This window comes from Palaemon carinicauda, chromosome 31 (genome assembly GCF_036898095.1).
Source record: "Palaemon carinicauda isolate YSFRI2023 chromosome 31, ASM3689809v2, whole genome shotgun sequence".
Classification (NCBI taxonomy): domain Eukaryota; kingdom Metazoa; phylum Arthropoda; class Malacostraca; order Decapoda; family Palaemonidae; genus Palaemon; species Palaemon carinicauda.
In genome coordinates, this window is record NC_090755.1 from 63,266,866 (window position 1) to 63,291,067 (window position 24,202).

General features: G+C 36.1%; 2 protein-coding genes and 1 long non-coding RNA gene across 3 annotated transcripts; all 3 read left to right on the top strand.

The window, feature by feature from the left end:
• The first annotated feature begins 2,103 nt into the window (after nucleotides 1-2,103).
• On the top strand, nucleotides 2,104-3,537 carry LOC137624993 (uncharacterized). The gene is made up of 2 exons (XR_011040796.1): nucleotides 2,104-2,224; nucleotides 2,828-3,537. It is a non-coding gene; the product is annotated as an uncharacterized lncRNA (long non-coding RNA).
• A 5,547-nt stretch (nucleotides 3,538-9,084) lies between these two features.
• Nucleotides 9,085-12,557, top strand: LOC137624454 (hemocyanin B chain-like). The gene is made up of 3 exons (XM_068355220.1): nucleotides 9,085-9,243; nucleotides 10,437-11,960; nucleotides 12,099-12,557. The coding sequence occupies exons 1-3, from the start codon at nucleotides 9,138-9,140 to the stop codon at nucleotides 12,518-12,520; spliced, it is 2,052 nt and encodes a 683-aa protein (XP_068211321.1). The 5' UTR covers nucleotides 9,085-9,137; the 3' UTR covers nucleotides 12,521-12,557.
• A 7,787-nt stretch (nucleotides 12,558-20,344) lies between these two features.
• LOC137624455 (hemocyanin-like) lies at nucleotides 20,345-24,202 on the top strand. The gene is made up of 3 exons (XM_068355221.1): nucleotides 20,345-20,505; nucleotides 21,990-23,513; nucleotides 23,652-24,202. Exons 2-3 carry the CDS (start codon nucleotides 22,232-22,234, stop codon nucleotides 24,071-24,073), a joined length of 1,704 nt encoding a protein of 567 aa, XP_068211322.1. The 5' UTR covers nucleotides 20,345-20,505; nucleotides 21,990-22,231; the 3' UTR covers nucleotides 24,074-24,202.

Below are 24,202 nucleotides of genomic sequence, written 5' to 3' on the forward strand. Positions count from 1 at the left end.
TATCTGATGATAGGCCTATGATCAGTATCCTTCTGCTCAATTTGTCCTTTACTGATGTTATTTTGCGTGGCTTATCGCGGCTATAGAGGCTGTAGAGTGACGAGTCAAGCATTGCCAACTTGTGGATCTCTACCGTCAGTTGATAGACTGCTAAGAGAACAGTACCGCCTAATTTCAATTTTTGTCTCTACGGTGGTGCTTTTACTTATTCACGCCACTGAGAGACCAATAAAATGAGGGCAAAAGTGTTTAAGTGTCTCTCAACATCTCAACACTAAAATTGGATCGGTGTACTGGTCAGTCCTTGTATAGACTCCACATGTTATAGGAAGTGCACTCAGCTCACCACCCCATCACCCCTTCTCTTTTGACTTGCCAATGAACTCCAGAAAATCCAGTGCATGCCTTAACCGGAGGAGGAGCCCTTCAACGGGTTATTTCTGAATGGCAACGTTGCCAATCGATATGGGACTCTCCTATCGGACTATTGCTATAGGAGGGTTGCGGTCTTATGAACAGTGTCTCTTCCGATAACATTGAAAGGACTGGAAATATTGATAATATTTCGGGATGACACGTTCCAGGGCAGTTAGGACTTCAGCCCCCTTCAGCTAAAGCTGTGTTAGTAGACGGGGCTGTTGAAGGAGAGGAAAAGAAAGTTCTTGAAGATGCTGGTGGGAAGACTCCTCCCCAAAAGGTATCAATATCTTTATAAAAAAAAATCGGTCTGTTTGGGCATCAGGCTGACTTTTTCGATTCATCACGATCCTAAATCATGTCTGAATGAGAGGAATTTGTCACGTTGGAAGTCAACCAGGTAGTGCAGGTTGACAAATGCTGTTGGTGTGTGTCCCTGCTCTGGAGGTTGGATGGATTGGAATCTGGAAGTAATCACACTTCAGATCAACTGACATTATGATGTCCAAAGGGCCTTATTATCTCCTGAGTATTGTGGCAGTTCATGATAGATTTGTAATTAAATACGGGATTTATATAATTTCATATATTGAACTATTAAATACTTCTTATTATCAAGTTCCCTCTATCTTTGGATTAACATGGATTAACCATATGCAGAGTTACATTTAAGTACAGCTATCCTATCCATGACTTAAACAAAGGCCTTAGGATCTTCATACTGAAGTAAACAGTCAACTTACTCGGTTGTCAAGAAAAATATATGTATAATTCGACTTTATTACAAATATTAATGTAAAAATACTCTTTTTTTTTTTTTTTTTTTTTTTTTGTATTGAGAAGCGAATGACCTAGCTTGCTAATTTACTATTTTGAAACTTCCAATTCTCAGTTTGTGATCTTGAGAATGCTCATAAAACTATTCTAATTATGGTTTGATCTTTATCGTGCATTCGCTCATACTTTTGGCTGCATGATTCTAAGCTTCTTTGTGTAGGCATCCTGAAGCTAGGAATAAAGTACTTTTTTACTTTATAGTTAGTATTAGAGAATATAATCAGCATTTTTCTATTACTCCTATTAGCATCATTATCATTATCACAAACCAATCTCTAGCGCTCTTTAGAAAACCTGAAGGCTACAATCATGAGGGCGCCCTTAAGGAGAGCAGTCCAGTATGGGAAAAGAAGTAAAAAAGTAAATAATAAAATATGAATAAAACCAATTACAATAAGTAGCAACTATGAAGAAATATCTCGATCCCAAACCCAAAGACATTTTTAGTAGAAATAAAGAATCACATTAAAGATGAATATTCGAAACCAGAAACTTTATTATTTGTTGAGTTAAAAATATATAATCTTCTTCACAAAGAAAGCCCAGTAAAGAAATTAGGAGGTACAATGGCCGCAAGATGTAAGGTGTAACATTTCAGAACAAGAAAAAAACATAGTTTCCTTCTGTGTAAGTCTTGTAAGCATTGCAGCCTTTTCTGCATCAGACTGAATAATATATTAAATGTTACATATTGCCCCTTACGACTATCTTCAGGCGCAATGATATAACTGTATGCACTCAAGGCTGCCACATACAAAACAAAATACTGATATAGTCGTTCTTATCACATGTAAGATATTGATGCTATTGAACCATAGCAACAGCGAATTGATGGACTTTGCCTTTCAATGGGCAAGCAACAAGAGTATTTAAAGAGGCCAGGATCCCTCTGCTTTCACAAGAGCCTTCTCCTGTCAAGTCACAATGAAGGTCATTGTCTTGTGCGCTTTTCTGGCACTTGCCACCGCAGGTACGAGAACAATCCCTTGCTTAACTGGTAAACAATGTTCTTTTGCAACAAAGCAACGAATAATTCTAATATCTAAAGTCATTTCATTTTCATATATTTGGCACTCTTAATGTCTAGATAAAAATGGATTCTTAATTATCGTTCCATAGATATAAAGAAAAGTAGGTTTTTATGAAAGGGTGGAGGTAACAGAATGAATGAATGATTGATTTCAAGTTTTCTGGCATCCTGACATCAGGAAGTAATAGACGCTATTGCTCCTACAACGCCACATAAAGGATTCAAGTCATAAATTTACATTATATTTTACAATGTCTTTTTAACATAACTGCTCTTCATTGAAATTGCTCCCGTTTGTAATATATATTTTACTCTTTATAATAATAAAGATGCTATATGCTGATATTATTAAATATCAGTAAAATTTCTAAGGAAATGATATGCGATTTACTTTATATTTCATGATCTACAAAAGAATCCTGAGACAGGTGTCACCAGCATAAATATGAAAGTTCTGTATAGTTCTACCAGCCATTGGAAATTTAAATATAAAACAACAACCCTACCCTTATAGAATAAGATAGAATCCTTTTTTTTCTACAGATATCCCGTTGCTCAAGAGACAGCAGGATATCAACCACCTACTGTGAAATGTGTATGACCATCACCACTTTGATGATCTGAAAGGATATGCTGCTTCCTTTGACCCAATAGCTGACAAGTCACAATATAAGGATGGAGGAGAAGCTGCAGAACATCTAGTCCAGGAATACAAAGACCATAGGCTCCTTGAACAACATCACTAGTTCTCCCTCTTCAATGAACGCCAAAGAAAAGAGGCCCTAATGCTCTTCAATGTCTTCATGCAGTGCAAGACCTGGGATTGTGCTGTTCATAATGCTGCATGCTTTTGCCCAAGGGTATGAAAGACGGGCTGGAATTTATTCTCGTTTTGGCAGTCACTGATGGAGACTATGACTTAACACACACTCATGGTGACTCAGGTGACTGAGAACATGGTGGAACCCATGCTCTCTGTTTATCTCATGGACATTTGTATCCAGATAAAAGGCCCATGGGATTCCCTCTTGATCATCATATCCCAGACAGAAGAGTCTTTGATGAAACTACAAACTTCAAGCTTGCAAATGTCAAGGTCTACCATGACGAACACAACCACTGAGCTTTTCTCCAGTAATAACAACTACTCGGCAACCCCTAGCAAATGTGAAAAGAAAATGTGGCGTAACCTAAATTCTTTGAATTTGATATAGAAAAATGAAACATGAAATGATAATAAATATCTGGCATGTTTTGTATGTTTGTATTCCCTTAACATATCAATTATATTTATATTACATCTAATATAAATAAATGAAGTACCAAAATAAATGACCTTGCAATATAATGCATGCATATATATATATATATATATATATATATATATATATATATATATATATATATATATATATATATATATATATCACTAACAATCATGATTTCTTATTATTCAATTAAGCCATAATGTCTTTTAACATCAAATTCAATCTGCCATGGGATTAATGGTTCATATCATAATGAGAATTGACCTATAGATCTGTGATCCCATGGTAGAGTGAATTCGTTATTACACGGTATTTGTTGTTTAATACACAAACATATACATACTGTATATAGAAGCTCTCTCTCTCTCTCTCTCTCTCTCTCTCTCTCTCTCTCTCTCTCTCTCTCTCTCTCTCTCTCTCTCTCTCTCTCTCTATATATATATATATATATATATATATATATATATATATATATATATATATATATATCATATATATATAATGATATACTTGTATTAATATATATTATATATATATATATATATATATATATATATATATATATATATATATATATATTATATATATATATATATATATATATATATATATATATTAGAGCATATACATATATATCATCATCATCATCAGCGTTACTAGTTAACTGCAGAACAAAGGAATCAGACATGCCCTGCCAATTGCGTCTGTTTATGACTTTATGGTTTTTTTATGCCAGTCTATACCTGCAAACTTTCTAAGTTCGTCAATCCATCGTCTTCTCTTCCTTCCCGTACTTCTTTTGCAATCTCCAGGGACCCATTTTATTTTTTTAATGTTATCTATTATCTGTCATAGTCATTATATGTACTGCCAATGTACATTTCATTTTCTTACATGTTCTTAGAATACCTTCCATTTTAATTTGCTCTTGTATCCAAGTTGCTCTTTTGTCTCTTAGTTTTATTCTCATCCTTGTTCTTTCCATTGCTCTTCGAGTTGTAACGAGCTTATGTTCTAAGGCTTTAGTACGACGTTAAGTTTCTAATGCATAAGTTAATAATGGTAAGACCATCTGATCAAATACTTTTCATTCTAGAGAGAGTGGCATTTTACTGTTCATAGCCTCATTTTGTTAATCAAAAGCTCTCCATGCCGTGCATATTCTTCTTTTAATTTCGATTCCATGTCCCGGGGAAACAATTACTGTCTGTCCTAATATGTAATATGTATATTAATTTACCATCTCTAGAGAATCGTCCATAACTCTTATTTGTAGTCTTTCTGCATTTCCATTGAACATTACCTTAGTTTTACTTATATTCATTTTCAGTCTTACATTTCTGCTTTCTCTATTCAAATCTTCTATCATCTATTGCAATTTCTGATATGATTCACTAAACAGAATTATGTCAAATATAAATATCAAGCTATTAAGGTATTCCCCTTCGATATTAATTCCTACATTTTCCTAATCTAATTTTTTTTAAAACTTCTACGAATGCTGTGAATAATTTACGAGAGATAGTGTTTCCGCGCCTAACTCCCTTTGCAATTGAAATTTTCTCAATATCCTTATGTAGTTTGAGGATTGCTATACTTCCTTCTATAGATATCTTCAAGTGTTTTAACATAAGATTCATCTACTTGTCTTTGAAGGGCTTTCATTACTGCCGATGTTTTTATAAATGACATATATAGTGGTTAGTCATACTCTATTGATTTTTCCACTAGCGGCATGTCAATAGGTGGGCGTCTATGTCTTACCGTATTCACGTCGGATTCTGGTCAGTGTTGAGTAGTTTTTCTCTTCCTAAATAGTAGAGGAGTTGATGAAGGTCTTGATGGGTGATGATGTGGCTGTCCATAAGGGCGTCAACTTTAGTTATCAAGTCTTTCATGGGCAAGGTATCGATAACAGGGGTGGTGGAGCAGACACGTTTGGGTAGGCGTAATATCCAATGAGCACGATTTAAGTTCACTTTCCAAGGAAAAGAAGAGCCATGGAGCGAGCGATACAGGTCATTTCCCTGAGAGCGGGCAAAGCCATTTGGTCCCCTAACAGATGTTCAGAAAGCTGCACAAGCTTGGCTATATGGGTGGCTGGTGATGGCAAGTACTGCCCCAGAAGGTATTTTTTGAGGGTGTCATACGCTAGGGGGGCATACCCTTGGTTGTAAAGCTAGCCACAGATTTATGGAAACGTGTCCTCGGGGATTGTAGTGACGAGTAGCCTGCTTTGCTGCTTGAGTGAGTCACGCCCTTGATGCAAAACTGAATTTTGCCGCATTGGAACCAAACAAACGTTTTTATGACTGGTGAAGGGTGGCAGTTTCAACGATGCAGCATGGGCTGCAGAGTGTCAGGATTGGTGGGCGTCAACGTAACAAGGACTTTACGTAGTGTACAAAAAATAGGGGGGAGAGTAGTTGATCACTACGGGGGTAACCAATGTGCAAGGCGGTTGTTAGGTGTTAACAGAGAGGTGAGCTGAATGCAAGTAACCTTTATTAAACAGATAAAGAGTTTCCATACAAGCAGTTCAGAGCAAGAATGTCACAAAAATTCAAGCAAACTAATACATACGAACACCAGTTAACAGGTTCTTTTATTAGTGTGGGGAAAAGCAGGATAAAAAAAAAGGCAATAACATTATTATTATGGTTATTATTACTAGCCAAGCTACAACCCTGGTTGGAAAAGCAAGATGTTATAAGCCCAAGGGCTCCAATAGGGAAAAATAGCCCAGAGAGGAAAGGAATAAGGAAATGAATAAATGATGAGAATAAATAAACAATAAATTCTTCTAAAAACAGTAACAACGTCAAAACAGATATGTCTTATATAAACTATTAACAACGTCAAAACAGATATGTCAGATATAAACTATAAAGACTCATGTCAGCCTGGTAAACATAAAAACATTTGCTCCAACTTTGAACTTTTGAAGTTCTACTGATTCAACTACCCAATTAGGAAGGTCATTCCACAACTTTGTAACGCCTGGAATAAATCTTCTAGAATACTGTGTAGTATTGAGCCTCATGATGGAGAAGGCCTGGCTATTAGAGTTAACTGCCTGTCTAGTATTACAAACACGATATAATTGTCCCAGAGATCTGAATGTAAAGGATGGTCAGAGTTATGAAAAATCTTATGCAACGTGCATAATGAACTAATTGAACGACAGTGCCAAAGATTAATATCTAGATCAGGAATAAGAAATTTAATAGACCGTAAGTTTCTGTCTAACAAATTAAGATGAGAATCAGCAGCTGAACGCCATTCAGGAGAACAATACTCAAAACAAGGTAGAATGAAAGAATTAAAACACTTCTTCAGAATAGATTGATCACCGAAAATCTTGTAAGACTTTCTCAATAAGCCAATTTTTTGTGCAATTGAAGAAGACACAGACCTAATGTGTTTCTCAAAAGTAAATTTGCTGTTGAAAATCACGCCTGATATTTTAAAAGTCATACAAATTTAAAGAAACATTATTGACACTGAGATCAGGATGTTGAGGAGCCACCGTCCTTGACCTACTTACAATCATACTTTGAGTTATGTTAGGATTCAACTTCAACCCCATAATTTGCATCATGCACTAATTTTTGCTAAATCTCTATTAAGGGATTCACCAACCCCAGATCTACATTCGCTGGATGGAATTGATGCAAAGAGAGTAGCATCATCTGGATATGCAACAAGCTAGTTTTCTAGGCCAAACCACATGTCATGTGTATATCGTATGAAAAGTAATGGGCCAAGAACACTACCCTGTGGAACACCGGATATCACATTCATATGCTCACTATGGTGCCCATCAACAACTCTTTGAGATCTATTACTTAAAAAATCAATAATAATGCTAAGAAACGACCCACCCACTCCCAACTGTTTCAGTTTGAAAACAAGGGCCTCATGATTAACACGGTCAAAGGCAGCACTAAAATCAAGGCCAATCGTACGAACTGTCTGACCACAATCAAGGGATTTCTGTACAGCATTGGAGATTGTAATAAGGGCATCACATGCTCCAGTGTACAAGTGTGTATGAAACACGTGCGGTACAATTATATATATATATATATATATATATATATATATATATATATATATATATATATATATATATATATATATACACAACAACACATGGGACCGTTTCTAGACCTCAGAAAAATGGGGTTTGGCCATTTTCATCACCTACTGGCCACTGAATACTGGTGATGTTGAATGTTGGGAGACTTTAGTCTGAAGGCTCACAGCCAACCACCCTAGTAAGGGCAGTTCTGACTGGTAGCTTTGATGATCATAGCGATACACACACCTTTTCACCACATTAAGGTTTCCCTACTCAGAATATATATATATATATATATATATATATATATATATATATATATATATATATATATATATATATATATATATATATATATACATGTATATATATGCATATATATATATATATATATATATATATATATATATATATATATATATATATATATATATATATATATATATATAGTGTATATATTACCATTTCACGGTAGATTTATAGCGCATTAACAGGATTTGTATCATTTCAAATATCAAACTAAATCATTAATATCAAGTTCACTCTACCTTTGGATTAACTTCTACCTTACGCTGACTAACATATACCGTAAGTGAAGTTTCCATATCCACGACTTGAGCAAAGGCCTTAGGGCCTTCATACAGAAATATGATAAATATCAATGTAAAAAAATCGTATTTTATATATTTTGAAAATCCATCAATATGGAGTATAAGCGATTCTCCTAGCTTACTAATTTACTATTTTGAAAGTGCTAACTCCCTGATTGTAATTTTGAGCATATTAAAAAAAAAAACATTCGCTTTTGGATGTGTGACTCTAAGTTTCCTGGTCTACGTATCTTGAAGAAGTAAATACAGTAATTTTTTTACTTTATAGTTAGTATTAGAGACAATTATTTGCATAATCCTATTATCAATATCATTATCACTATCATTATTACAATTCAATTTCTAGATCTCTTTACAAAATCAAGCACAAGGGTGCCCTTAAGGGGAGAAGGCCAGTATGGAAAAATTAGAAAAGTAAAAAAACTAACATTAAAATATGAATAAAATAAATTAAGTTAGAGAAACATCTCGATCGCAAACCCAAACACCTTTTATTATAGAAATTAAGAATTACATTAAAGATTACTAGATTCAAAACCAGAAACTATTACCTGTTTCAATTAATAATACATAATTTTCTCAACAGAGACAGTCCAGTACAGATAGGTGGCAAAATGGCCACCAGATAAAAGGTGGTGACATGATATTTCAAAAGTTGGTCTAAATATTAAGTCCTTTCTGCATCTGACTGCATAATATATTAAATGTTAAAACAATACTCTTGCCCGCCGGACTATCTTCAAGGGCAATTATATAACTGTATGCACTCGAGGCTGCCACATACTAAAAAAATAAATACTGATATAGAGTCGCTGTTATCAGATGCAAGATATTGACGCTACTGGAACCTCGCAATCTCATTGGAGCGATGGACTTTGCGCAAGCACCAAATGTATTTAAGGAGGTCACACTCATTCTGGTGTCACAGACCCTTCTGCTGTCAAGTCACAATGAAGGTCCTTGTCTTGTGTGCGTTCCTGGCACTTGCAGCTGCAGGTAAGTAAACATTCCATTGCTTGAGTGGTTAACAATGTTCTTTTGCTACAAACCAACGGTTACTCCTAATATCTAGTCACTTCTTTTTTATACATTTCACGTTCTCAATAGCTAAATAAAACCGAACTCTTTAAGTGTAGTTTCAGAGGCATAAAGAAAAGGAGTCTTTCACTAAAGGGTGGAGCGAACTAAACATTTGTCTAAAGACGTAAATTTAAAAGTCATATAAATGAAAGCAGTGTTAGACTATTGGAAAATAAGACTTTAAAATTTCGATTCGCGTTAAAGTTTCCAATTTTCGTTCACTTCTCAGGAAGAACCTTAGTCTTGCACAAAGTTAAAGTGTCTTTTAAAAGCCTATAAAAGACCCCTCGAAATATCCTCCTCATCAATGCACATAATAGAACACATTGAAGCTACACAGAATAAAGCTCCCTGGGCTCATATAGATCCATAAAATGATAAAGGTAAAAATTCGGTTGTCAATATGGTGAATTATGGTTCAATATATAAACTGTGAATACCCATGAAAACAGAAAACTATGAAACCAGTTTACTAGTAATATGATAATTTGCTTTTACCCTGCCTTAATTACATATATTTTTCCATCTTCATTATTAAAGTTTTCATCAAAAGGATATAAAGGTTTCGTAGCAGGGATAAGTACTCAAACACAAAACATACTCAGTACTTTTTATCACCATATTTCGTTGAAGTTCTTTTAAAATTACAAAAGGGAAAAAGCACAAGTAGGAAAGATGTATACATGCCATAAAAAACATCGTAACAAGCACGAATGAATGGAATCTTTTGAGATATTATTGAGAATAACATTTAGCATATTTACGACACAACATAAAGAATTCACGTTATAGATTCACATTCGATTCCAAAATGTCTTTCTAACGTAATTGTATTTTTTTCTCTTCATTGAAATTTTTCACTTTTGCAATATACATTTTATTCTTTATAATCATGAAGATGCATAAGGGTAATACTGGTAAAAATCAGTCCAATTTCTATAAAAATTGTATGAGCTTTACTTTTCCCTGTTATGATCTACAATGGAACCCTTTGCCTGGTGTGACCAGCATAATTGAAGAAGTTTAGAAAATACCTACCAATCATAGGAAATATATAGGACAACCACCCAATTTCAAAGAATAAAATAGAACGTGTTTTTTTCCTACAGACACCCCGTTGCCCAAGAGACAGCAGGATGTCAACCACCTACTGTGGAATGTGTATGACCATCACCACTTTGATGATCTGAAAGGATATGCTGCCTCCTTTGACCCAATAGCTGACAAGTCACAATATAAGGATGGAGGAGAAGCTGCAGAACATCTAGTCCAGGAATACAAAGACCACAGGCTCCTTGAACAACATCACTGGTTCTCCCTCTTCAATGAACGCCAAAGAGAAGAGGCCCTTATGCTCTTCGATGTCTTCATGCAATGCAAGACCTGGGATTGTGCTGTTCATAATGCAGCATACTGGCGTGAACATATGAATGAAGGAGAGTTTGTTTATGCTTTATACACAGCTGTTATTCACTCAGACCTTGGACATGGCATTGTTCTTCCCCCACTCTATGAAGTTACCCCTCATATGTTCACAAACAGTGAAATTATCCAAAAGGCTTACACAGCAAAGATGACTAATCAACCAGGTAAATTTGAGATGGAATTCACTGGTACAAAGAAAAATAAGGAACAACGTGTGGCTTACTTTGGAGAAGACATTGGAATGAATCTCCATCACGTCACATGGCATATGGATTATCCCTTCTGGTGGGAAGACAAATATGGAGGACACTTGGATCGCAAGGGAGAACTTTTCTTCTGGGTTCATCATCAGTTGACTGTTCGCTTTGATTCAGAGCGTCTCTCCAACCATTTAGATATGGTGGATGAACTTCAGTGGGAGAAACCAGTCGAAGAAGGCTTTGCCCCACATACTATCTACAAGTACGGAGGCGAATTCCCTGCCCGTCCTGACCATATTCACTTTGAAGATGTTGATGGAGTAGCAAGAGTTCGTGACATGGTTATTACAGAAAGTCGCATCCGTGATGCTATAGCTCATGGATACATCACAGGCAAAGATGGCAAAGTCATTGATATCATGAATGACCAAGGCGTTGACAAACTTGGTGACATCATTGAATCTTCTATGTACAGCCCCAATGTCCAGTATTATGGAGCTCTCCACAACATGGCTCACATTATGCTTGGCCGTCAAGGAGATCCTCATGGAAAATACAATATGCCTCCAGGTGTAATGGAACATTTTGAAACCGCTACTCGTGACCCTACATTCTTCCGTCTTCATAAATATATGGATAACATCTTTAAGGAACATAAATACAGTCTTCCTGAATACACTCATGAAGACCTGGACTTCCCTGGTGTCAACATTGATAGCCTTAGCATTGAGGGAGAGCTTAAAACATTCTTTGAGGACTATGAATTTGACCTTCGAAATGCTGTAGACTCTGCTGAAGGTATTGCTATGGTGGAACTGAAAGCCAATGTTCATCGTCTAAACCACAATGACTTCTCCTATGTTGCTGATGTCAACAATAATAATGGAAATGAAGTTGTCGGTACTTTCCGCTTGTACCTTTGCCCCGAATATGATAACAATCATCAGCAGTTTGATTACACAAATGGCAGCTGGCACTGTATCGAAATGGACAAATTCTGGAAGAAGTGTAAGTATGCTACTTGCAAACATTTATGGATTCCATATCTATTAAAGTACTTCTAATCTTTATACTTCTCTGTAATTAGGTTTAAAAGTGAGTGTATGTTTTATACATATTCTATTAATATTTTACTCTCAATTACAGTGTCTCCTGGAGGAAATCATGTGGTAAGGAAATCCAGTGACTCTGCAGTCACTGTTCCTGATGTACCTAGCCTGCAGTCTCTCATGGATGCAGCTGACAGTGGTAGTTTTAGCATGCCCGAATATGAAAGGGCTTGTGGCATCCCCAACAGAATGCTTTTGCCCAAGGGTACAAAAGACGGAATGGAATTTGCTCTATTTTTGGCAGTCACTGACGGAGGCTATGACCTAACACATCCTGATGTTGAATCTGAGCATGGTGGAACTCATGCTCACTGTGGAGCCCATGGTGAAATCTACCCAGACAAGCGTCCTATGGGATTCCCTCTTGATCGTCACATCTCAGACAGACGAGTCTTTGACGAAACTACCAATATCAAGATTACACATATCAAGGTATTCCATGATGAACACCACCACTAGGGTCTTTTTGCCGTCATGACAACCACTCTGATAAGATGGAGAAAGATTGAAAAATTAATAGTTTTGTTCATTATGGAAATTCCTAAAATCTAAATCCATAAAAATAGAGAAATAAAATGAAATACACATAATTCTGTCTTTTTATATTCTTAACAATAGCCGGTGCCTTTACGTAAAGCTTTAACCTGATCTTAAAAAAAAAAAAGTGTATATGGTTAAAATAGTAAAAAAATGCGCTTTAAAATTAGAAAATTGGATAACATGATATATATATATATATATATATATATATATATATATATATATATATATATATTTATATATATAAATATATATATATATATATATATATATATATATATATATATATATATATATATATATATATATATATATATACAAAATGAGTTATAAATACATTTCACAGATATATATTATAGTTATCCTGCATGTATTTAATTTCTATACATACAGTATATACAAATAATTTGTTATGCAATGGTACACCAACTCAGCTGTAGATTATACGTGTTCTGCTGAAAGTTAGTATCAGGATTCATTAGACTTAAAAAGTTTTACATAAATATTTCACTTTGTAGTAGCGTTGTACAACATCCTACCTAATATGTTACTCATCTGGAGCACGAATGACATATGATAACCTTATGCTTTTCCTTATGGAATCTCAAACTGTTAGTATTACTGATCATAATAAGGCCAGCAGCAAATCTAGTTGAAAAAAAAAATTAATACTACAAGGGCAAGGGGAAAAATACAAAAAGAATACACATAGACGTAAATGCATACTAAAATTTAAACTTATGACAGATAACTAAATAAAGAAATAATATCATAAACTACGAAATGAGACCTATGTCAACATAGTAAAAAACGATTTGCAAAAAGATTTCATTTCTCAAGTTCAACTAATTCAACTACTTGATATAAAAGATCATTCCACAATTATCCTCCTGCCGAACTAAGACTTCTAGAATACTGTGTTGTCTTCTTTCCCACCCATATTCCAATACTGAGAGATTGGATGCCTGATGCGGCCCCTCCAATGCCTTCTCTTCCACCACACCTCTTCTCTCCATATCATGCTTCACCTTATTTTGCAATTTATTTCGCTCATCCTCCTCTCAATCTTCTCCCCCGGGTTCACAGGATCCTCCCAAGCCCTTTTCACCATCCATCTTCAACATGTGCCTACATCATCTCAATCGTGACACTTTTATAATCTGTTATCTTTACCATGACTGCCATTCTAGTTTAGCTTCTTTTTTTTTTTTTTTTTTTTTGTCTTAAAGCCAATGTTTTTTTATCCATACATAAACACTGATTTTATAGATGTGCTATAGATCTTGACTTTTAGCTTGATTGGCATTTTCTTATCACATATCTATCTCAATAACTCCCTCTACTTCCCCCCAGGCTTCTTTTATCCTATTCTAAACTTCAGCCTCGCATTCTCCCTTCAGAATTAGAGAAGTTGCAAAGTATCTCATTTTTTTCACCTGTTTTATATCCAAGGCTCTACTTTAATGTATGGTTTCTGAACTTACTTTCTTTAATGCACACCATAACTTCAGTGTTATCCATACTTACCTTCAAACCTTCCCTCTCCAAAGACTCCTGCTATTCCACAACCCTTGTCTGTAAGCCTTCCTCGTTTTCAGCAGTGATCACCAAATCACATGCATATAGCAACTCCCACAACTCTATTTCTAATCTCTTCACATAACACATCCAAGACGAGCACAAATAAAAACAGGTTTAATACTAACCCTTGATGTAATCCACCACTAACTTCAAAGGTTTTTGTTTTCATACCAGATGTTATTACTTTTGCCCTTGTTCTTTTGTACATCATCCCAGCCATTCTAACCAACTTCTCAGGGACTTTCTTCTTCCCCATGCACCACAACATCATTTATCTTGGTCATTTATCATAATCCTCCTCTAGATCTACAAAAGCACTAGAGATCTTCTGGTTTCCCTCTACCCCCTTTTCCTGTAGCTGCCTTACTATGAAGAAGGCATCCACAGTCCCTCTCTCCATCATGGATCCTTATTGCTGTATCCCAACATTTACAATCTCTCACCTCGTTCCCTCTCAAAAACCATGCTCTATTAGTTTAATTCCCTTGTGGCTACCACATTCTAGAACACTGTGTAGCATTTGAGCCTAAAGAAAGAAAAGTCAAGATTATTCAGGATTAACTGCACACCTTGTATAAAGTAGAGGATTGTACACTCGCCTGCAAAGAGATCGCTACCTTGTTAGAAATGTTTCGCTCAAATGGTTGTCAATTATTTTTTATTATATCGTACAAATTTTAAATTTCCTCTTGGGTATATTTTTAAATTGATATATACGATGATATAATTTCTTTTCACAATGAAAATCATTGTCATATTTACATAATTCAAGAAAAACGAAAAACAGCATGAAACATTATGAAACTTTTTATTCATTTAGAATCTATCGTAAATTGTAGGACATGAAATTAACTTTTTATTTAATCATCATATATTTACTTATATTTATTATCATTACCTTTAATCATTTTGATGCAGTTTTCATATAATTTAGTTAGTCTCCTTTTTTAGATTAAAATATCCATCATTATCATATTTTTCTTTCGAGCGATTCCGCAACTATTACTTCACCAGAATGACGTAAAACAGATGAAAACTAGTAACTGAGTCAGCTGATTATATGAAACAAGGCCAAGTTTTTATAAATTGTTATGGCTCATAATAGAAAACAACATAATTTTCTAGCATTGCGCAGTTCCATCGTGAATATGCACAAGGCCAACAAACCGAAAACCAAAATAGTATGACAACTAAACACACAAAACAACAGCATATCAATGGATGATATAAAAGCTGAATTGGGAACTGTGAACCGAATGCAGGGGCAAGGTAGAACTAAACTTACTACCCAGGGAGAAGACGAAATGATTGTCGATTTTGCTGCTCGTCATCCATTAACTAACACAACAGTTTCCGCGTCTGTCATTAGTAGGAAGAATATCAGAAGTTTCCGAGTACTGAGGTTGTGAACAGGTCCACTCACATAGAACCCATTCGAGTCAGATTTGTTGCTGATGATGCAAGGACCATTCTAGGCCTATGATCTGCATCTTTCGGCTTAATTTGTCCTTCCATGATGTTGTTTTGCTTGGCTTATTGCGGCTGTGGAGTAACTGACTTGAGCACTAATAATACATGGTTCTCTAACGTCAGCTGGTAGACTGCTACGAGAGCAGTATCGCCTCTATTTTTATTTCTGTCTCTTTGGTGGTGGTGTTACATACTTACAATCGGATTGGTGTACTTGGTCAGTTCTTGTACAGACTCCAGGTGTTATAGTAGGCATGCTGTGGCCCAAGGGCACTGCCCATTCCCTCGTCTCTTATGACGTGTCCGTGAACTACTGAAGACCCGGTGAACGTGTTAGCCGGAGGAAGAGCCTTTCTCCGGGTTCATCCTAAACAGCATCATTGCTAATCGAAACTGGGACTCTCCTATCGGACTACTGCCCGATGAGGGTCGCTGTCTTGTGAAGTGTCTCTTCAGATATCATTGAAGGGACTGAAAATAGAGATATCCTTTCGGGACAAGACATTCCAGGGAGGTTAAGGCCTTCCAGGCCCCTTCTGCAAATGCTGTGTTGGTAGATGGAGCTGTTGAAGGCGAGGGAAAGCTAGTTCCCAAAGATAATGGTTCATCCCAAGGTGGGAAGACTCCTCACCCGAAGATATCAATGTCTTTTCCAAATAAATCGGTATTTGTTTGAGGACCATACTGAATTTTTCGATTCATCTTGATCCCAGATCATAATTGAACGCGAGGAGTTTGTCCTGTTGGATGTCATCCATGTAACGCAGGAGACAAATGTTGTTGGTGTGTCCGAAGCTCAGATGGATTGGAATCTGGAAGTCTGGAAGTATGCATACTTCAGATCAATAGACATTACAATGTCCAAATAGCATTATTATATCTTGAATATTGTGGCAGTTCATGATAGATTTGTAACTAAAATACCGGATCTGTATTATTTAAAATATTGAACTACTAAATACTTCTTATCACCAAGTTTACTCTATCTTTGGATTCACTTGGATTAACCACATGCAAGCTTACATTCAAGTACAACTACCCTATCCATGACTTAAACAAATGCCTTAAGATCTTGATACAAAAGTAAACAGTCAACTTACCCACACAATTGCCGAGAGAAATATGTGCTGAATTCATCTTTATTAAAAACATTAATGTAAAAATACGGTTCTATACCGTTTCGACGAAGTCCGTTTGAGCTAAATTGTTTTGAGCGATACTCTTTAGGTGTTGGACGTTTTCAGCGGAACTATTTGAGCGATGAGTTTATGCGTATAGTTTAAGTGCCAATAAAATCTTACTATTTAGCGGGAAACTAGAATTTAGCATTTTAAAATCAATAGACTAGAGTTTTTCATATAGTAAGGATATGTGAATCATCGTTTTTTTTAATTTGATGGTAATTACTTGTCCATTTACCCATCATTGAAATCATTATATTAAAGCGTGGACGAGACTAAGTAAGTTATATCAGATTTATATATAGAAAGGACAAAGTCACTCTAAGCACTATTATATGACAATATGAGGCCTATAACAGCAAAGGACGATAAAACACAACTTTAGATTGCAGAAATGACAATAATTATACGGAAAAGATGAGCATTCGCATAGTGGTGATTCAGTGAAAGTTCACATGGAAAAGGTTGAGGATGAATCACTGATCACTGCCGAATAGACACACGATTCACCACGATGCAGACTTCAGGACAGAGTAGTTGGGGCGGCAACGGTCATTGTTATTCCTGAATCATACCGCCTCCCTTTTTAGCAAAGATTTTTTCTTATTATATGATAGTGGAGTTGGAAATACTATAGTAATCGTCTCACTATTTTGGTGCTATTGTTTATGTGGTTAATGATTATAATTCTTTTAATAATCATTGGCAAACTCTTGATATACCTTTGTATGTATATTTTTGCACTTGAACAGTATTATAAAGTTTAATTTATATTAATTCTATTAAAGACAGTGGTTAATGTTTATATTTCTTTTAATAACCTTTGTCAAACTCTTGATAGTAATATTTGTTTCAAACTTTTCATAATACCTGTTGGCGAAGTCATTTAGTAGCAAGTCGCCGAATCTAACATTCGCTCTTAAAGCATCACTTTAAGAGAACTTCGCTCAATTGGCTTCGCTGAAAAATATTCAGGTGAAAGTGACTTCGCTCAAACGACTGGCAACGAAAAATACTCTTTCTTTTGTATTCAAAATTGAAATCAATCCATATGCATAATAAGCGATTGATCTAGCTTGCTAATTTACTATTTTGAAACTTACTATTCTCACTTTGTGATCTTGAGCATGCTCAGAAAACTACTCTAATTATGGTTTGATCTTCATCGCACATTTGCTCATGCTTTTGGCTGCATGACTCTAAGCTTCTTCGTCTAGGCCTCTTGAAGCTAGGAATAAAGTATTTTTCTGGGTCGACCTGTGACGCCTGGGGAAAAAGAGACTCCGGCCATGGTCCAAACAGAAGAACCTTTCCAAATCGGTTCCTCTGCAATTCCCTCCTCCACAAGTGACGATTCATACAGACGTGTCTCTGAGTGGTTGGGGGGGATATTACAACCAACAGATGTTTCAGGGCTCCTGGTCCCCCGCCATGAGACACTTCAACATCAATGTACTACAAGCCATGGCAGTATTCCTGATCCTGAAGCGGCTCTCCCCGCCACAGTCCACTCATATCAGGATAGTTTCAGATAGCACGGCAGTGGTGTACTGAATAAACAGAAGTGGATCAAAGTCTCCCAACCTCAATCAAGTCCTGGTCACGGTTTTCGTCTTGGCAGTAGCCAAGAACTGGTTCCTGTCGGCATCTCACCTGGCAGGAGTCCAGAACGTGGTAGCGGACTCACTATCCCGGACAAAACCACTGGAGTCAGAATGGTCTCTGGACATGAATTCTTTCCGGTGGATTTCCATGCTGGTTCCCAGTCTCCAGGTAGATCTATTCGCGACACAACTGAACCACAAACTTCCTTGTTATGTGACCCAAAACCTGGACCCTCAGGCATATGCTATGGACGCATTAAGCCTGGATTGGAACCGTTGGACGAAAATTTACCTTTTCCCTCCGGTGAATCTTCTGATGAAAGTCTTACACAAGTTACGCTCCTCCCAAGGAGCAGTGGCTTTAGTAGCACCGTACTGGCCAAAGACCAGTTGGTTTCCACTCCTCCGCGAGTTGAAACTACGTTCCTTCCAGATCCCATTCCCCAAGCTGACCCAATTAGTCCAAACTCTGACTGTGTCAGATTCCTCAAGGGTAGCCACAACCCTAACTTTGTGGATTTCATGAAGTTTGCAGCCCACAGGGACGAGAACATTGACCCAGAAAATGTCCTCTTCATAGAGTCAGACAAAAGGGACTCTACCATTAGACAGAACGATTCAGCTGTTAAGAAATTAGCAGATTTCCTAAAGAAGTCAGGACATTCTCTCATGACTTCTAATATGGCCATATCATTCTTTAAATCCCTATTTGACAAGGGCCTGGCAGCTAGCACTATAACTACGATTAAGTCAGATCTGAAAAAGATCTTTCTCGTGGGTTTTCAATATTGACCAGGCAGATTCCTATTTCTCATCTATTCCGAACGCATGCGTTAGGCTCAGGCCTTCGGTTCGCCCACAAAAGGTCTCTTGGTCTCTGAAAGACGTACTAAAGCTAGCTTCGGACACGGATAACGAATCCTGCTCCTACATCACTCTTCTTAGGGAGACCTTATTCCTAACGGCCTTGGCCTCAGGTGCTAGAATCTCAGAATTAGCAGCTCTCTCACATAATCCTGAAAATATAGAATTCCTCCCGTCAGGCGAAGTACTACTTTCTCCAGACAGAGCTTTTCTGGCTAAAAACGAGAACCCGCAAGATAGGTGGTCCCCTTGGAAGATTATCCCTCTTCCCCAAGATACTACTCTGTGTCCAGTCACCACACTCAGGGCCCTTTTTAGCTAGACCCGCCACCCGCTCGTCTGGCCCTCTGTTTCTCAGAGAACAAGGAAGCACTGTTTTCATCCAAGGCATTTCCCCAGAAATAGATTTTTCCTTTGTCAAAATCCCTTTTTTACTTATAGTTAGTATTAGAGACAATAATTAACACAATTCTTTTATTGCTATTATCATCATTATAATTATTACAAGTTAATCTCTGGCTCTTTTTAGATTAAAATGCTACAAGCTCAAGGGCACCGTTAAAGGGAGCAGTCCAGTAAGGAAAAATAGAAAAGTTAAAAAGTAATTAATAAAATATGAATAAAATACATTACGATAAATAACAAATAATAAGAAACATCTCGATCCAAAACCAAAAAATATTTATTGTAGAAATAACGAATCACATTACAGATGAATAAATTAAAAACCAGAAACTCATCTTCTCAACAAAGAGCCCAGTAAAGAAATTAGGTTGTACAAATGACCGCAATATGTAAGGTGATGACATGCATTTTCCGAAAAAAGAAAAAAAAATAATTTCCTCCAGTGTTTGTCTTCTAAGATAATCTAAAATTGAGGCCCTTTCTGCATCAGACTGAATAATATGTTAAATAGTATGTTTTGCCCTTGACTGCCTTTAGGGGCAATAATATAATTGAATGCACTCAAGGCTGTCATAGACAAAGAAAACATACTGATTCCGAATCTTTCTTATCAGATGCAAGATACTGATGCTACTGGACCCTCTTATTATCACTTGGAAAGATGGACTTTGCCTTTCATCGCGCAAGCACCAAAAGTATTTAAGGAGGTCAGACGCTTTCTGGTGTCACAGACCCTTCTCCTGTCCAGTCACAATGAAGGTCCTTGTCTTGTGCGCTTTTCTGGCGCTTGCTGCCGCAGGTAAGTAAACATTCCATTGCTTAAGTGCTTAACAATGTTCTTTTGCATTAAACCCACAGATACTTCTAATATCTAAGGTTATTACTTTTTTCTTATATTTGAATTTCTTAATATCTAAATCAAAACAGACTCTTAAATTTAGTTTTATAGAGCTAAAGAAAAGTAGTTTTTCACGAACGGGTAGAGGCAACTGAATATTTATCTAATGACATTGCTTCAAGTCAAACAATTATGCAGAATATTATTATTTTGAAATTTTGATTCGTGCTCAAGATTGCAATTTTCGTTAACTTCTCAGGAAAAACCTTAGTCTTGCATAAAGTTATAGCGCCTTTTAAAAGCCTATAAAATATCCCTTGAAATATCTTTCACAACAATTTACATAATACAACACATATTAAGGTAAAGAATACGGTATCTTGGATTCATAAGGACCGATAAAATAATAAATGAAAAGCTTCAGTTGTCAATGAGGAGAATATTGGTTCAAAACATAAAATGTAAAGACCCAAGAAAATATAAAACTATGAAACCTGTTAACTAGTAATATAATAATTTGCTTTCCCCTGCTTAGATTATATATACATACATACATACATACACATATTATATATATACATATATATATGTGTGTATATAGATATATAAATATATATATATATATATATATATATATATATATATATATATATATATATATATATATACTGTATATATTATATACACTTCATTATTCATGTCTTCTTCAAAAGGATATAAAAGTTTCGTAGCTTGCATAAGTACTCAAACGCATCACATATCCAGGACATTTATCACCATATTTCATTAAAGCTGTTTTAAAATTTAAAAAGGGAAAAGCTCATTTACTAAAAAGGAGAAAAATTACAATTAGGAAAGATGCACACGTCTCGGAAAAACATCGTAACCAAAAAAAAAAAAAAAAAAAAAAGAAAAAAACACGCAAACAAATCCAATATTTTGAAATATTCTGATAAATCATATTTAGAATATTCAAATCACATAAGGGATTCACATCATAAAGTAACTTCCAATTTTGCAATGTCTTTCTAACATAATTGTGTTCTTATCTTTATTGAAATTTCTCACGTTTGTAACATGTTTTACTTTTTATAGCCATACGGAAATGGTATATGCTTTATCTCTGTCAAGGTCTACAAAAAAAACCTGTGACAGATTTCACCAGCTTACAGTATAAAATTTTAGCATATACCTTCCAGTCATATATATATATATATATATATATATATATATATATATATATATATATATATATATATATATATATATATATATATATATATATATATATATATATATATATATATATATATATATATAAATACACACACACACACATATATATATATATATATATATATATATATATATATATATATATATATATATATATATATAACAACCATATTCCCTAGACTAAATTATATATATTTTCTTTCCTACAGACACCCCGTTGCCCAAGAGACAGCAGGATGTCAACCACCTACTGTGGAATGTGTATGACCATCACCACTTTGATGATCTGAAAGGATATGCTGCCTCCTTTGACCCAGTAGCTGACAAGTAACAATATAAGGATGGAGGAGAAGCTGCAGAACATCTAGTCCAGGAATACAAAGACCACAGGCTCCTTGAACAACATCACTGGTTCTCCCTCTTCAATGAACGCCAAAGAGAAGAGGCCCTTATGCTCTTCGATGTCTTCATGCAATGCAAGACCTGGGACTGTGCTGTTCATAATGCTGCATACTGGCGTGAACATATGAATGAAGGAGAGTTTGTTTACGCTTTGTACACAGCTGTTATTCACTCAGACCTTGGACATGGCATTGTTCTTCCTCCACTCTATGAAGTTACCCCTCATATGTTCACAAACAGTGAAATTATCCAAAAGGCTTACACAGCAAAGATGACTAATCAACCAGGTAAATTTGAGATGGAATTCACTGGTACAAAGAAAAATAAGGAACAACGTGTGGCTTACTTTGGAGAAGATATTGGAATGAATCTCCATCACGTCACATGGCATATGGATTATCCCTTCTGGTGGGAAGACAAATATGGACATCATTTGGATCGCAAGGGAGAACTTTTCTTCTGGGTTCATCATCAGCTGACTGTTCGCTTTGATTCAGAGCGTCTCTCCAACCATTTAGATATGGTGGATGAACTCCAGTGGGAGAAACCAGTGGAAGAAGGCTTTGCCCCACATACTATCTACAAGTACGGAGGCGAATTCCCTGCCCGTCCTGACCATATTCACTTTGAAGATGTTGATGGAGTAGCAAGAGTTCGTGACATGGTTATTACAGAAAGTCGCATCCGTGATGCTATAGCTCATGGATACATCACAGGCAAAGATGGCAAAGTTATTGATATCATGAATGACCAAGGCGTTGACAAACTTGGTGACATCATTGAATCTTCTATGTACAGTCCCAATGTCCAGTATTATGGAGCTCTCCACAACATGGCTCACATTATGCTTGGCCGTCAAGGAGATCCTCATGGAAAATACAATATGCCTCCAGGTGTAATGGAACATTTTGAAACCGCTACTCGTGATCCTACATTCTTCCGTCTTCATAAATATATGGATAACATCTTTAAGGAACATAAATATAGTCTTCCTGAATACACTCATGAAGACCTGGACTTCCCTGGTGTCAACATTGATAGCCTTAGCATTGAGGGAGAGCTTAAAACATTCTTTGAGGACTATGAATTTGACCTTCGAAATGCTGTAGACTCTGCTGAAGGTATTGCTATGGTGGAACTGAAAGCCAATGTTCATCGTCTAAACCACAATGACTTCTCCTATGTTGCTGATGTCAACAATAATAATGGAAATGAAGTTGTCGGTACTTTCCGCTTGTACCTTTGCCCCGAATATGATAACAATCATCAGCAGTTTGATTATACAAATGGCAGCTGGCACTGTATTGAAATGGACAAATTCTGGAAGAAGTGTAAGTACGCTACTTGCAAACATTTATGGATTCCATATCTATTAAAGTACTTCTAATCTTTATACTTCTCTGTAATTAGGTTTAAAAGTGAGTGTATGTTTTATAAATATTCTATTAATACTTTACTCTTAATTACAGTATCTCCTGGAGGAAATCATGTGGTAAGGAAATCCAGTGACTCTGCAGTCACTGTTCCTGATGTACCTAGCCTGCAGTCTCTCATGGATGCAGCTGACAGTGGTAGTTTTAGCATGCCCGAATACGAAAGGGCTTGTGGCATCCCCAACAGAATGCTTTTGCCCAAGGGTACAAAAGACGGAATGGAATTCGCTCTATTTTTGGCAGTCACTGACGGAGGCTATGACCTAACACATCCTGATGTTGAATCTGAGCATGGTGGAACTCACGCTCACTGTGGAGCCCATGGTGAAATCTACCCAGACAAGCGTCCTATGGGATTCCCTCTTGATCGTCATATCTCAGACAGACGAGTCTTTGACGAAACTACCAATATCAAGATTACACATATCAAGGTATTCCATGATGAACACCACCACTAGGGTCTTTTTGCCGTCATAACAACCACTCTGACAAGATAGAAAAATTTAAAAATTGATAGTTTTGTTTATTATGGAAATTCCTAAAATCTAAATCCATAAAAATAAAGAAATAAAATGAAATACACATAA